Source organism: Salvelinus alpinus, chromosome 21, assembly GCF_045679555.1.
Source record: "Salvelinus alpinus chromosome 21, SLU_Salpinus.1, whole genome shotgun sequence".
In the NCBI taxonomy this organism is placed as follows: domain Eukaryota; kingdom Metazoa; phylum Chordata; class Actinopteri; order Salmoniformes; family Salmonidae; genus Salvelinus; species Salvelinus alpinus.
In genome coordinates this window covers 50,560,155-50,576,574 of record NC_092106.1, presented here as the reverse complement: position 1 = coordinate 50,576,574, position 16,420 = coordinate 50,560,155, and the positions used below count along the sequence as shown (strand labels likewise).

Here is a 16,420-nt window from a genome sequence, read left to right as displayed (position 1 = left end):
CTCCCTCCCTGTCTCCCTGCTGTGTCTCCCGCCCTGTCTCCCTGCTGTGTCTCCTTCCGTGTCTCCCTGCTGTCTCCCTCTCTGTGTCTCCCTCTCTCCCTGCTGTCGCCCTCCCTGTCTCTCTGCTGTATCTCCCTGTCTCCCTCCCTTCTCTCTCTCTCTGCCTCACTGGATATTGCTTAAATATCTCTAACCCCCCCCCCAGCTCAAATATCACTGGGCAGGACATCCAGTCCAGGGAGAGGGAGGGAAGTAAGAGAAATACCAGAAAGTCACAGAGCGGAATCCAGTCAATTTCTTAGTATTATCACCAGGGCTCTGGTCCAAAGTGGGGCACTATACAGGGACTAGAGTGGTCCAAAGTAGTGTACTATACAGGGACTAGAGTGGTCCAAAGTAGTGTACTATACAGGGACTAGAGTGGTCCAAAGTAGTGTACTATACAGGGACTAGAGTGGTCCAAAGTAGGGCACTATACAGGGACTAGGGTGGTCCAAAGTGGTGTACTATACAGGGACTAGAGTGGTCCAAAGTAGTGTACTATACAGGGACTAGGGTGGTCCAAAGTGGTGTACTATACAGGGACTAGAGTGGTCCAAAGTAGTGTACTATAAAGGGACTAGGGTGGTCCAAAGTGGGGCACTATACAGGGACTATGGTGGTCCAAAGTAGTGTACTATACAGGGACTAGAGTGGTCCAAAGTAGGGCACTATACAGGGACTAGGGTGGTCCAAAGTAGTGTACTATACAGGGACTAGGGTGGTCCAAAGTGGGGCACTATACAGGGACTAGAGTGGTCCAAAGTAGTGTACTATACAGGGACTAGGGTGGTCCAAAGTGGGGCACTATACAGGGACTAGGGTGGTCCAAAGTAGTGTACTAAACAGGGACTAGGGTGGTCCAAAGTGGGGTACTATACAGGGACTAGGGTGGTCCAAAGTAGTGTACTAAACAGGGACTAGGGTGGTCCAAAGTAGTGTACTATACAGGGACTAGGGTGGTCCAAAGTAGGGCACTATACAGGGACTAGGGTGGTCCAAAGTAGTGTACTATACAGGGACTATGGTGGTCCAAAGTAGTGTACTATACAGGGACTAGAGTGGTCCAAAGTAGGGCACTATACAGGGACTAGGGTGGTCCAAAGTAGTGTACTATACAGGGACTAGGGTGGTCCAAAGTGGGGCACTATACAGGGACTAGGGTGGTCCAAAGTAGTGTACTATACAGGGACTAGGGTGGTCCAAAGTGGGGCACTATACAGGGACTAGAGTGGTTCAAAGTAGTGTACTATACAGGGACTAGGGTGGTCCAAAGTGGGGCACTATACAGGGACTAGGGTGGTCCAAAGTAGTGTACTAAACAGGGACTAGGGTGGTCCAAAGTGGGGTACTATACAGGGACTAGGGTGGTCCAAAGTAGTGTACTAAACAGGGACTAGGGTGGTCCAAAGTAGTGTACTATACAGGGACTAGGGTGGTCCAAAGTGGGGCACTATACAGGGACTAGGGTGGTCCAAAGTAGTGTACTATACAGGGACTAGGGTGGTCCAAAGTGGGGCACTATACAGGGACTAGGGTGGTCCAAAGTAGTGTACTATACAGGGACTAGGGTGGTCCAAAGTAGTGTACTATACAGGGACTATGGTGGTCCAAAGTGGGGCACTATACAGGGACTAGGGTGGTCCAAAGTGGTGTACTATACAGGGACTAGAGTGGTCCAAAGTAGTGTACTATAAAGGGACTAGGGTGGTCCAAAGTGGGTCACTATACAGGGACTAAAGTGGTCCAAAGTAGTGTACTATACAGGGACTAGAGTGGTCCAAAGTGGGGCACTATACAGGGATTAGGGTGGTCCAAAGTAGTGTACTATACAGGGACTAGGGTGGTCCAAAGTGGGGCACTATACAGGGACTAGGGTGGTCCAAAGTAGTGTACTATACAGGGACTAGGGTGGTCCAAAGTGGGGCACTATACAGGGACTAGAGTGGTCCAAAGTAGTGTACTATACAGGGACTAGGGTGGTCCAAAGTGGGGCACTATACAGGGACTAGGGTGGTCCAAAGTAGTGTACTAAACAGGGACTAGGGTGGTCCAAAGTGGGGTACTATACAGGGACTAGGGTGGTCCAAAGTAGTGTACTAAACAGGGACTAGGGTGGTCCAAAGTAGTGTACTATACAGGGACTAGGGTGGTCCAAAGTGGGGCACTATACAGGGACTAGGGTGGTCCAAAGTAGTGTACTATACAGGGACTAAAGTGGTCCAAAGTGGGGCACTATACAGGGACTAGGGTGGTCCAAAGTAGTGTACTATACAGGGACTAGGGTGGTCCAAAGTAGTGTACTATACAGGGACTATGGTGGTCCAAAGTGGGGCACTATACAGGGACTAGGGTGGTCCAAAGTGGGGCACTATACAGGGACTAGGGTGTCATTATGGACACATACAGCAGCATCTGGAGGGTTGTTAAAGGTAGAACTGTAAACAGCGCAGGCTTCCCTGTTACTGGCCTGTTGGCTCCCTGCCGTTAAATACTAATGCACTGTCAGTGTCCCAGAGAGCACCCTATTCCCTGTTTAGTGCACTATGTAGGGATATACTGCCATTTGGGACGTGACTCACACTGACTGGGATGTCTCTGTTTTGACCTCCTCAGGGTTCTGTCGGTGAAATGGGGTGGTGTAATATTTTAGATTCTCAATTAGCCATGGTCTCTCTGTCACCAGTGGACTGTTTCAGGACGGATGCTTTGAACAACACAGTCCAGCTATTAAGTAGATTACGTTAATGTCGTCTGGTGCCCCGGCGCTGGTGGTCTCCGTCACTCCACAAAGTACATAGGACGAGCCAGAGAAAACACACGTGTGTGTGTGTGCGTGGTCAAACATAAATGTATATATACAGTACCAGTCGAAAGTTTGGACACAGCTACTCATTCAAGGGGTTTTCTTTATTTTTACTATTTTCTACATTGTAGAATTATAGTGAAGACATCAAAACTATGAAATAACACAGATGGAATCATGTAGTAACCAAAAACCAAGTGTTAAACAAATTCAGATTCTTCAAAGTAGCCACCCTTTGCCTTGACTATCAAGAAGCTGGTTAAACAGCATGATCATTACACAGGTGCACCTTGTGCTGGGCACAACAAAAGGCCACTCTAAAATGTGCCGTTTTTTTCACACAACACAATGCCACAGATGTCTCAAGTTGAGGGAGCGTGCAATTGGCATGCTGACTGCAGGAATGTCCACCAGAGCTGTTGCCAGAGAATTGAATGTTACTTTCTCTACCATAAGCCACCTCCAACGTCATTTTTAGAGAATTTGCTAGCACGTCCAACCGGCCTCACAACCGCAGACCACGTATAACCACGCCAGCCCAGGACCTCCACATTTGGCTTCTTCACCTGCGGGATCGTCTGAGACCAGCCACCTGGACAGCTGATGAAACTGAGGAATATTTATGTCTCTAATAAAGCACTTTTGTGGGCAAAGACTCTTTCTGATTGGCTGGCGATGGCTCCCAAGGGGGTGGACCTGTGCCCTCCCAGGCCCACCCAAGACTGCGCCACTGCCCAGTCATGGAAAATCCATAGATGAAGGCCTAATTTATTTCAATTGAATGATTTCCTTTAACTCAGTAAAATCATTTAAATTGTTGCATTCTGCCTTTATTTTTGTTCAGTATACATTGTAGAGACTCTTAGATATATGTATGTATATATATATAGTGCATTCGGAAAGTATTCAGACCCTTTGACTTTTTTTTTGTTGTTGTTACATTACAGCCTTATTCTAAAAGGAATTAAATTGAAAAAATCCTCAACAATCTACACACAATACCCCATGATGACAAAGCGAAAACAGGTTTTTACAACTGTTTGCAAATGTATTAAAACAAAAAAAAACAGAAATACCTTATTTACATAAGTATTCAGACCCTTTGCTATGAGACTCAAAATTGAGCTCAGGTGCTTCCTGTTTCCATTGATCATCCTTTAGATGTTTCTACAACTTGATTGGAGTCCACCTGTGGTAAATTCAATTGATTGGACATGATTTGGAAAGGCACACACCTGTCTATATAAGGTCCCACAGTTGACAGCGCATGTCAGAGCAAAAACCAATCCATGAGGTCGAAGGAATTGTCCGTAGAGCTCCGAGACAGGATTGTGTCGAGGCACAGATCTGGGGAAGGGTACCAAAACATGTCTGCAGCATTGAAGGTCCCCAAGAACACAGTGGCCTCCATCATTCTGAAATGGAAGATTTGTGGAAACACCAAGATACTTCAACTTCCAAGAGGTGACCAAGAACCCGATGTCCACTCTGACAGAGCTCCAGAGTTCCTCTATGGTGATAGGAGAGCCTTCAAGAAGGACAACAATCTCTGCAGCACAGGTATCTTCGAGGGTTTCACCCTGTCATATACAGGTATCTGTGAGGGTTTCACCCTGTCATAAACAGGTATCTGTGAGGGTTTCACCCTGTCATAAACAAGTGATTGTGAGGGTTTCACCCTGTCATAAACAGGTGATTGTGAGGGTTTCACCCTGTCATAAACAGGTGTTTGTGAGGGTTTCACCCTGTCATAAACAGGTGATTGTGAGGGTTTCACCCTGTCATAAACCGGTGATTGTGAGGGTTTCACCCTGTCATATACAGGTATCTGTGAGGGTTTCACACTGTCATATACAGGTATCTGTGAGGGTTTCACCCTGTCATAAACAAGTGATTGTGAGGGTTTCACCCTGTCATAAACAGGTGATTGTGAGGGTTTCACCCTGTCATAAACAGGTGTTTGTGAGGGTTTCACTATGTCATAAACAGGTGATTGTGAGGGTTTCACCATGTCATAAACAGGTGTTTGTGAGGGTTTCACTCTGTCATAAACAGGTGATTGTGAGGGTTTCACCCTGTCATAAACAGGTGTTTGTGAGGGTTTCACCCTGTCATATACAGGTAGCTACGAGGGTTTCACCCTGTCATATACAGGTAGCTACGAGGGTTTCACCCTGTCATATACAGGTAGCTACGAGGGTTTCACCCTGTCATATACAGGTATCGACGAGGGTTTCACCCTGTGATATACATTTATCAACGAGGGTTTCACCCTGTCATACACAGATAGCTACGAGGGTTTCACCCTGTCATACACAGATAGCTATGAGGGTTACACCCTGTCATATACAGGTAGATACGAGGGTCTCACCCTGTGATATACAGGTAGCTACGTGGGTTTCACCCTGTCATATACAGGTAGATACGAGGGTTTCACCCTGTCATAAACAAGTGATTGTGAGGGTTTCACCCTGTCATAAACAGGTGATTGTGAGGGTTTCACCATGTCATAAACAGGTGTTTGTGAGGGTTTCACTCTGTCATAAACAGGTGATTGTGAGGGTTTCACCCTGTCATAAACAGGTGTTTGTGAGGGTTTCACCCTGTCATATACAGGTAGCTACGAGGGTTTCACCCTGTCATATACAGGTAGCTACGAGGGTTTCACCCTGTCATATACAGGTAGCTACGAGGGTTTCACCCTGTCATATACAGGTATCGACGAGGGTTTCACCCTGTGATATACATTTATCAACGAGGGTTTCACCCTGTCATACACAGATAGCTACGAGGGTTTCACCCTGTCATACACAGATAGCTATGAGGGTTACACCCTGTCATATACAGGTAGATACGAGGGTTTCACCCTGTCATATACAGGTAGATACGAGGGTTTCACCCTGTGATATACCATTTTGCTCTGCGGGTTTCATCCTGTCATATGCAGGTAGCTTCGAGGGTTTCACACTGGGATATACTGGTATCGACGAGGGTTTCACCCTGTCATATACATTTATCGACGAGGGTTTCACCCTGTGATATACAGGTAGCTAATAGGGTTTCACCCTGTGATATACAGGTAGCTAATAGGGTTTCACCCTGTCATATACAGGTAGTTACGAGGGTTTCACCCTGCGATATACCATTTTGCTCTGAGGGTTTCACCCTGTCATATACAGATAGCTTCGAGAGTTTCATCTTGTCATATACAGGTAATTACAATGTTTTCACCCTGTCATATACAGGTAATTACGAGGGTTTCACCCTGTGATATACCATGTTACTACAAGGGTTTCACCCTGTCATATACAAGTACTTATGAGGGTTTCACCCTGTCATATACAGGTAATTACGAGGGTTTCACCCTGTCATATACAGGTAATTACAATGTTTTCACCCTGTCATATACAGGTAGCTATGAGGGTTTCACCCTGTCATATACAGGTGTCTACGAGGGTTTCACCCTGTCATATACAGGTAGCTATGAGGGTTTCACCCTGTCATATACAGGTAGCTATGAGGGTTTCACCCTGTCATATACAGGTAGCTATGAGGGTTTCACCCTGTCATATACAGGTAGCTACGAGGGTTTCACCCTGTCATATAAAGGTAGCTATGAGGGTTTCACCCTGTCATATACAGGTAGCTATGAGGGTTTCACCCTGTCATATACAGGTAGCTATGAGGGTTTCGCCCTGTCATATACAGGTAGCTACGAGGGTTTCACCCTGTCATATACAGGTAGCTATGAGGGTTTCGCCCTGTCATATACAGGTAGCTATGAGGGTTTCACCCTGTCATATAAAGGTAGCTACGAGGGTTTCACCCTGTCATATACAGGTAGCTATGAGGGTTTCACCCTGTCATATGCTCCTTATACAGTAGATATTGTAATGTCAGATGTAAGCTGGGATCCCAGGGAAACCAGAACATTTGACTATTGTGGCCTAATGCTTGAGCAGGTGATTGAGGTGACCTATGGGGTCATTAACTCAGAGACAGGAAGCTAAGATGGTGTCAACACATACGCTCACTATACAGCAGATATGGTACGACAGCTTCGTGTCACAGGTGGCCTAATGTTGTCCTATGTTAGAAGGTGACCAACCGGTCATCTTTCAGCTCAGTGGCTGATAGCTTTGGAGGCATATCTGTCTCACTAAGCTTTTGACTATAGAAGAGAGAGTGTGTGTGTGTGTGTGTGTGTGTGTGTGTGTGTGTGTGTGTGTGTGTGTGTGTGTGTGTGTGTGCACCCCATGTCCTTTCAGTGTGTTGTTTTTCTCAGTGACTTCCTAGGCTTAACCTTTGAACTTACAGTGATAACAACCACACCACAGAGTCAGCCCAGACAGGAAGTAGTGGGTAAATCAATGATGACGTGGACTTTGATCTGTTCAGCCACGACATGATTCACTATGGGTCCTGGTCTAAAGTAGTGCACTATGTAGGGAATAGGGTGCTATGGGTCCTGGTCAATAGTAGTGCACTATGTAGGGAATAGGGTGCTATGGGTCCTGGTCTAAAGTAGTGCACTATGTAGGGAATAGGGTGCTATGGGTCCTGGTCAATAGTAGTGCACTATGTAGGGAATAGGGTGCTATGGGTCCTGGTCTAAAGTAGTGCACTATGTAGGGAATAGGGTGCTATGGGTCCTGGTCTAAAGTAGTGCACTATGTAGGGAATAGGGTGCTATGGGTCCTGATCTAAAGTAGTGCACTATGTAGGGAATAGGGTGCTATGGGCCCTGGTCTAAAGTAGTGCACTATGTAGGGAATAGGGTGCTATGGCTCTTGGTCTAAAGTAGTGCACTATGTAGGGAATAGGGTGCCACTTTGGACTCAGTCACTGTCTTGCTTATCTGGGTAGATATATAATCTATTTTATGCCATACTGTATATACAGTACCGATACAGAAACCAAAGTTATTGATAATAAACACCACGCCTAGACAGGATCAGGAAGTATGCAGTTATCAGGAGCAATTCAAATGATGTCATTAGATTAGGAATACAGAACTGCTTTGCACATAACAGACCTGGGTTCAAATACTATTTTAAATCTTTCAAATACGTTTAGCTTTTACTTTAGCCTGCCTGGATTGCCAGGTGGGCAGGGTTTTCCAGTTATTCTATTGGCTATTGGTCCATTGCGCCAACCAAGCTCATTCAAGCCCAGCTCAAGTATTTGTAATGATATCAAATAATATTTTCCCAAGGTCTGGCAAATGGAGTTTGCACTTTATTCGAAGTAGGCCTACACTTATCAGGAATCTACTGTCCTCTTGGTAACTGTTTTTATCTCTAATCATCTTAGACGCAATGTTAGTTTAGTTTTTTTTTCTTGCAGGAATTTACCACCAAATTCTTAGACGTTGGTTAATCATGGCATCTGCCTGCGTCTCTCAGCCCTCTCTGCATTAATCCTATTATAATCAAGGCTTTAGTTATGTACTCTTCACACTAAAGTACATTACCGGTCAAAAGTTTGGACACACCTACTCATTCAAGGGTTTTTCTTTGTTTTTTACTATTTTCTACATTGTAGAATTAATTGTGAAGACATCAAAACTATGAAATAACACATATGGAATCATGTAGTAACCAAAAAAAGTGTTAAACAAATCAAAATATAATTTATATTTGAGATTCTTCAAATAGCCACCCTTTGCCTTGACAGTCCCCCAAACCAGATGAGATGGTGTATCGCTGCAGAATGCTGTGGGAGCCATGCTGGTTAAGTGTGCCTTCAATTCTAAATCAATCACAGACAGTGTCACCAGCAAAGCACCCCAACACCATAACACCTCCTCCTCCATGCTTTACGGTGGGAAATACACATGCAGAGATCTTCCGTTTCAAACACACCGCGTCTCACAAAGACACGGCGGTTGGAACCAAAAATCTCCAATTTGGACTCCAGACAACAGGACAGATTTCCACCGGTCTAATGTCCATTACTCGTGTTTCTTAGCCCAAGTGGTTATAGCGTTCGGCCAGTAACTGAAACGTTGCTAGATCAAATCCCCGAGCTGACAAGGTTCAAACCTGTCGTTTTGCCCCCCTGAACAAGGCAGTTAACCCCACTGTTCCCCTGTAGGCCGTCATTATAAATAAGAATTTGTTCTTAACTGACTTAGTTAAATAAAGGTTAAATAAAAAAGAGAAAGCAATTCCCCTGCTCTGGGATTGGGAGACCTGCTAGCAGATGGTCTTTCTAAGAAATGGAGAATGACACTTGGTCTTGTTGAACTTTGCTCTATATCAACTCCCAGACGCCTGGGAAATATTACCCCATGTGAAATATATTATTCTGTTTTCCAATGCTTCCTCTGGTCCCTTCTAAAAGAGAGAGCTATCTAAGTGGGATTAATCTGCACAATTTAAAGATAAATAAAATACAACCAACAAATAGTTTTGACTTTATGCATGGTATCCCAGTGTTGTTGTGATGACCAGATAACATGATGTCATGACGTAGGCCACACTGTGATGTCATGACGTAGGCTACATTGTGATGTCATGACGTAGACTACACTGTGATGTCATGACGTAGGCTACACTGTGATGTCATGACGTAGACTACACTGTGATGTCATGACGTAGACTACACTGTGATGTCATGACGTAGGCTACACTGTGATGTCATGATGTAGGCTACATTGTGATGTCATGACGTAGACTACACTGTGATGTCATGACGTAGGCTACACTGTGATGTCATGACGTAGGCTACACTGTGATGTCATGACGTAGGCTACACTGTGATGTCATGCCGTAGTAACACTGATGTCATGATGTAGGCTACACTGTGATGTCATGACGTAGACTACACTGTGATGTCATGACGTAGACTACACTGTGATGTCATGACGTAGGCTACACTGTGATGTCATGACGTAGGCTACACTGTGATGTCATGACGTAGTCTACACTGTGATGTCATGACGTAGTCTACACTGTGATTTCATGACGTAGGCTAGTAACACTGTGATGTCATGATGTAGGCTACGCTGTGATGTCATGACGTAGGCTACACTGTGATGTCATGACGTAGGCTACACTGTCCCAATGAGCTGGAACATACACTAAGTTGAGTTGTTAACTCGTTTTTGGCTCTTTGATTCACTGCTTCCTCTGACACCAATATCAGTGTAGACTATCTACTTCCCTGTCTCTCACTGGGCCAGAGACACAGGCTGCGTCCCTAACGGCACCCTATTCCCAATTTAGTGCACTACTTTTTGGGGGGTATTTTATTAGGATACCAATTAGGTGTTGCAAAAGCAGCAGCTACTCTTCCTGGGGTCCAAACAAAACATGACACATAATACAGAATGACATAATACAGAACATTAATAGACAATAGCTCAGGGACAGAACTACACGAAAGGCATATTTAGCCTACATATCAAAACATACACAACACACTATCAGGGCTCTGGTTAAAAGAAGTGCACTATAAAGAGAATAGTTTGCCATTTGGGACGTAAGCGTTACTCACAAAAGCGTGACATACAAATCATTAAAATCCAGACGGGAAATATTTACACAAGAAGCCACCTAATATCATACAGTCAACTCTAGTCATTTAGTAAGTTCCCCATTCTGCCGTTCTCACTATTAAACATCGCACGGTGTTCAACACAACAGCATTGTAACTCCAAACCTCTTCCTAGAAAGAGCCCTTTGAGATTTCAACACATCCAGAGCTAAAATAGACAGGCAAACTAGTCCCAGGTTTATCAGACTCCCAGGTCCATCAGACTACTCCCAGGTTCATCAGACTACTCCCAGGTCCATCAGACTACTCCCAGGTCCATCAGAATACTCCCAGGTTCATCAGACTACTCCCAGGTTCATCAGACTACTCCCAGGTTCATCAGACTACTTCCAGGTTCATCAGACTACTCCCAGGTTCATCAGACTACTCCCAGGTTCATCAGACTACTCCCAGGTTCATCAGACTACTCCCAGGTTCATCAGACTACTTCCAGGTTCATCAGACTACTTCCAGGTTCATCAGACTACTCCCAGGTTCATCAGACTACTCCCAGGTCCATCAGACTACTCCTAGGTTCATCAGACTACCAGGTCCATCAGACTACTCCCAGGTCCATCAGACTACTCCCAGGTCCATCAGACTACTCCCAGGTCCATCAGACTACTCCCAGGTTTATCAGACTACTCCCAGGTCCATCAGACTACTCCCAGGTTTATCAGACTACTCCCAGGTTTATCAGACTACTCCCAGGTTTATCAGACTACTCCCAGGTCCATCAGACTACTCCCAGGTTTATCAGACTACTCCCAGGTTTATCAGACTACTCCCAGGTCCATCAGACTACTCCCAGGTTTATCAGACTACTCCCAGGTCCATCAGACTACTCCCAGGTCCATCAGACTACTCCCAGGTCCATCAGACTACTCCCAGGTCCATCAGACTACTCCCAGATTTATCAGACTACTCCCAGGTCCATCAGACTACCAGGTCCATCAGACTACTCCCAGGTTTATCAGACTACTCCCAGGTCCATCAGACTACTCCCAGGTTTATCAGACTACTCTCAGGTCCATCAGACTACTCCCAGGTCCATCAGACTACCAGGTCCATCAGACTACTCCCAGGTTCATCAGACTACCATGTTTATCAGACTACTCCCAGGTCCATCAGACTACCAGGTTCATCAGACTACTCCCAGGTCCATCAGACTACTCCCAGGTCCATCAGACTAGTCCCAGGTCCATCAGACTACTCCCAGGTCCATCAGACTACTCCCAGGTCCATCAGACTACTCCCAGGTTCATCAGACTACTCCCAGGTTCATCAGACTCCCAGGTTCATCAGACTACTCCCAGGTTCATCAGACTACTCCCAGGTCCATCAGACTACCAGGTTCATCAGACTACTCCCAGGTCCATCAGACTACTCCCAGGTCCATCAGACTACTCCCAGGTCCATCAGACTACTCCCAGGTTCATCAGACTACTCCCAGGTCCATCAGACTACTCCCAGGTCCATCAGACTACTCCCAGGTCCATCAGACTACTTCCAGGTTCATCAGACTACCAGGTTTATCAGACTACTACCAGGTCCATCAGACTACTCCCAGGTTCATCAGACTACTCCCAGGTCCATCAGACTACTCCCAGGTCCATCAGACTACTCCCAGGTCCATCAGACTACTCCCAGGTCCATCAGACTACTCCCAGGGTCATCAGACTACTCCCAGGTCCATCAGACTACTCCCAGGTTTATCGGACTACTCCCAGGTTTATCAGACTACTCCCAGGTCCATCAGACTACCAGGTTCATCAGACTACTCCCAGGTTAATCAGACTACTCCCAGGTCCATCAGACTACTCCCAGGTTCATCAGACTACTCCCAGGTCCATCAGACTACTCCCAGGTCCATCAGACTACTCCCAGGTCCATCAGACTACTTCCAGGTTCATCAGACTACTTCCAGGTTCATCAGACTACTCCCAGGTTTATCAGACTACTCCCAGGTTTATCAGACTACTCCCAGGTCCATCAGACTACTCCCAGGTCCATCAGACTACTCCCAGGTCCATCAGACTACTCCCAGGTCCATCAGACTACTCCCAGGTTTATCAGACTACTCCCAGGTTCATCAGACTACTCCCAGGTCCATCAGACTACTCCCAGGTTTATCAGGCTACTCCCAGGTCCATCAGACTACTCCCAGGTTTATCAGACTACCAGGTTCATCAGACTCCCAGGTCCATCAGACTACTCCCAGGTCCATCAGACTACTCCCAGGTTCATCAGACTACTCCCAGGTTTATCAGACTACTCCCAGGTCCATCAGACTACTCCCAGGTCCATCAGACTACTCCCAGGTTCATCAGACTACTCCCAGGTTTATCAGACTACTCCCAGGTTTATCAGACTACTCCCTGGTTCATCAGACTACTCCCAGGTTCATCAGACTACTCCCAGGTCCATCAGACTACTCCCAGGTTCATCAGACTACTCCCAGGTCCATCAGACTACTCCCAGGTTCATCAGACTACTCCCAGGTTCATCAGACTACTCCCAGGTCCATCAGACTACTCCCAGGTTTATCAGACTACTCCCAGGTTCATCAGACTACTCCCAGGTCCATCAGACTACTCCCAGGTTTATCAGGCTACTCCCAGGTTCATCAGACTACTCCCAGGTCCATCAGACTACTCCCAGGTTTATCAGGCTACTCCCAGGTCCATCAGACTACTCCCAGGTTTATCAGACTACCAGGTTCATCAGACTCCCAGGTCCATCAGACTACTCCCAGGTCCATCAGACTACTCCCAGGTTCATCAGACTACTCCCAGGTTTATCAGACTACTCCCAGGTCCATCAGACTACTCCCAGGTCCATCAGACTACTCCCAGGTCCATCAGACTACTCCCAGGTTTATCAGACTACTCCCAGGTCCATCAGACTACTTCCTGGTTCATCAGACTACTCCCAGGTTCATCAGACTACTCCCAGGTCCATCAGACTACTCCCAGGTCCATCAGACTACTCCCAGGTTCATCAGACTACTCCCAGGTTCATCAGACTACCAGGTTCATCAGACTACTCCCAGGTTAATCAGACTACCAGGTTCATCAGACTACTCCCAGGTTCATCAGACTACTCCCAGGTTCATCAGACTACTACCAGGTTCATCAGACTACTCCCAGGTTCATCAGACTACTACCAGGTTTATCAGACTACTCCCAGGTCCATCAGACTACTCCCAGGTCCATCAGACTACTCCCAGGTCCATCAGACTACTCCCGGTAGAGAGACTCCTAACTTAAGTATTAAAGTCTCTCAGCAAGATTTGGTTGAATCTAAGATTTGGTTCTGGGTTCAGAGATGTCATATCATTTGCTGGCTGATGAGTTGTTGATTTTGTGCCGATCAGAATTTGGACAGGGAAAGCTGTACTATGGCAGGACTGGCCCTGCTCTGCCAGAATATTAGTTATCTAGATATGGAGAAACCCAGTGCAGCCTTGTCCCTGGCTAGCCTAGCTTCATCAGGGTGTTTTGGTCTGTTGGTTGGTGTCGATCAATATTTGATCACGAAAAGCTACAGTATATTATAACAAAGTAATACACTGAGAGAACTGGCCCTGCCTGTCTGCCTGTCAGAAGATTAGTTAGCCAGTGATGGAGCAAACTAGAGCAGCCTTTACCCCTGCTCATGGCCTGTTGTATTAGGCTGGCCCCAGTCCCAGCTGTACCCCAGCAGTCCTGCCCCAGCCCTACCTCAGACCAAGCCCTACCCCAGCAGCCCTACCTCAGACCCAGCCCTACTCCAGTCTGAGTCCTACTCCAGTCTCAGCCCTGCCCCAGTCTGAGTCCTACTCCAGTCTCAGCCCTACCCCAGCAACTGCCGTAGCCCAACCATAGCCCTGCCCCAGCCTCATCCCTGCCTCAGCCCTACCGCAGCCTCAACCCTACCTCAGCCCTGCCACAGCCTCAGCCCTATCTCAGCCCCAGCAGTAATCCAAACCAAGCCCTGCCTCAGCCCTATCTCAGCCTCAGCCCTACTCCAGCCTCAGCCCTACCTCGGCCTCAGCCCTGCTCCAGCCTCAACCTTACTCCAGTCTCCGCTCTACTCCAGTCTCAGCCCTGTCTCAGCTTCAGTCCTACATCAACCTCAGCCCTACCTCAGTCTCAGCCCTGTCTCAGCCTCAGCCCTACCTCAGCCCTACCCCTACTCCAGTCTCAGCCCTTCCTCAGTCTCCGCCCTTCTCCAGGCTCAGCCCTACCTCAGTCTCAGCCCTACTCCAGTCTTCTCCCTACTCCAGTCTCAGCCCTACTCCAAAGCCTTGCCACAGTCTCAGCCCAGCCCTACCCCAGCCTCAGCCATACCCCAGCCTAAGCCCTGCCCCAGTCTCAGCCCTACCTCAACCTCAGCCCTACTCCAGTCTCAGCCCTACTCCAGTCTCAGCCCTACTCCAGTCTCAGCCCTACCTCAGCCCTACTCCAGTCTCAGCCCTACTCCAGTCTCAGTCCTACTCCAGTCTCAGCCCTACCTCAGCCCTACTCCAGTCTCAGCCCTACTCCAGTCTCAGTCCTACTCCAGTCTCCGCTCTACCTCAACCTCAGCCCTACTCCAGTCTTAGCCCTACCTCAGTCTCAGCCCTACTCCAGTCTCAGCCCTACCTCAGCCTCAGCCCTACTCCAGTCTCAGCCCTACTCCAGTCTCAGCCCTACCTCAGCCCTACCTCATCTCAGCCCTACTCCAGTCTCAGCCCGACTCCAGTCTCCACCCTACCTCAGTCTCCGCCCTACCTCAGTCTCCGCCCTACCTCAGCCTCAGCCCTACCTCATTCTCAGCCCTGTCTCAGCCTCAGCCCTGTTTCAGCATCAGCCCTACCTCAGCCTCAGCCCTACTCCAGCCTCAGCCCTACTCCGGCCTCAACCCTGCTCCGGCCTCAACCCTGCTCCAGCCTCAACCCTACTCCAGCCTCAGCCTTACTCCAGTGTCAAATCTACCTCGGCCTCAGCCCTGCTCCAGCCTCAACCCTGCTCCAACCTCAGCCCTGCTCCAGCCTCAGCCCTGCTCCAGCCTCAGCCCTACTCCAGCCTCAGCCCTGCTCCAGCCTCAGCCCTACTCCAGTCTCAACCCTGTTCCAGCCTCAGCCCTGCTCTAGCCTCAGCCCTACTCCAGCCTCAGCCCTGCTCCAGTCTCAGCCCTGCTCCAGCCTCAGCCCTACTCCAGCCTCAGCCCTGCTCCAGTCTCAACCCTGCTCCAGTCTCAGCCCTGCTCCAGCCTCAGCCCTACTCCAGCCTCAGCCCTACTCCGGCCTCAACCCTGCTCCAGCCTCAGCCCTGCTCCAGCCTCAGCCCTACTCCAGCCTCAGCCCTGCTCCAGCCTCAGCCCTACTCCGGCCTCAACCCTGCTCCGGCCTCAACCCTGCTCCAGCCTCAGCCCTGCTCCAGCCTCAGCCCTACTCCAGCCTCAGCCCTGCTCCAGCCTCAGCCCTACTCCGGCCTCAACCCTGCTCCGGCCTCAACCCTGCTCCAGCCTCAGCCCTGCTCCAGCCTCAGCCCTACTCCAGCCTCAGCCCTGCTCCAGCCTCAGCCCTACTCCGGCCTCAACCCTGCTCCGGCCTCAACCCTGCTCCAGCCTCAACCCTACTCCAGCCTCAGCCTTACTCCAGTGTCAAACCTACCTCGGCCTCAACCCTGCTCCAGCCTCAACCCTGCTCCAGCCTAAGCCCTACCCCAGCCTCAATCCTACCTCAGCCTCAGCCCTGCTCCAGCCTCAACCCTGTCTCAGCCTCAGCCCTACCCCAGCCCTACCCCAGCCTCAGCCCTACCCCAGCCCCCAGCTCAGTACAGTATTGCTTGTGTCTGTGATGACTATTGTGCAAGTGTAGTATCCCTTGAGAGAGATGGATTCACACTTTACAGAGAAAACATGTCACAACTACACCATCTGACTAATTACACTGTATGACTAACGCAACCGCCTGTCGTCAAATATTACTCACATTACATACTACACAACACAATTAACCCCAACACTACGTCATAACAGAATAATGACTAGATCCTCAGAGAAGAGTCA

The 16,420-nt window shown here is 48.2% G+C and overlaps 1 protein-coding gene across 1 annotated transcript; it reads left to right on the top strand.

Annotated features, from left to right (window-relative positions):
- Nucleotides 1-4,212: 4,212 nt before the first annotated feature.
- LOC139548526 (putative uncharacterized protein ENSP00000383309) lies at nucleotides 4,213-16,209 on the top strand. Its single transcript, XM_071358215.1, has 2 exons — nucleotides 4,213-4,438; nucleotides 14,465-16,209. Exons 1-2 carry the CDS (start codon nucleotides 4,213-4,215, stop codon nucleotides 16,207-16,209), a joined length of 1,971 nt encoding a protein of 656 aa, XP_071214316.1.
- Nucleotides 16,210-16,420: the final 211 nt, after the last annotated feature.

Coding starts and splice junctions, on each gene's coding strand:
- LOC139548526 (XM_071358215.1), top strand. CDS start 4,213: ATGTCTGCAGCATTGAAGGTCCCCAAGAACACAGTGGCCTCCATCATT. Junction 4,439..14,464: donor TTTCACCCTGTCATATACAG/GTATCTGTGAGG, acceptor GCTCTACTCCAG/TCTCAGCCCTGTCTCAGCTT.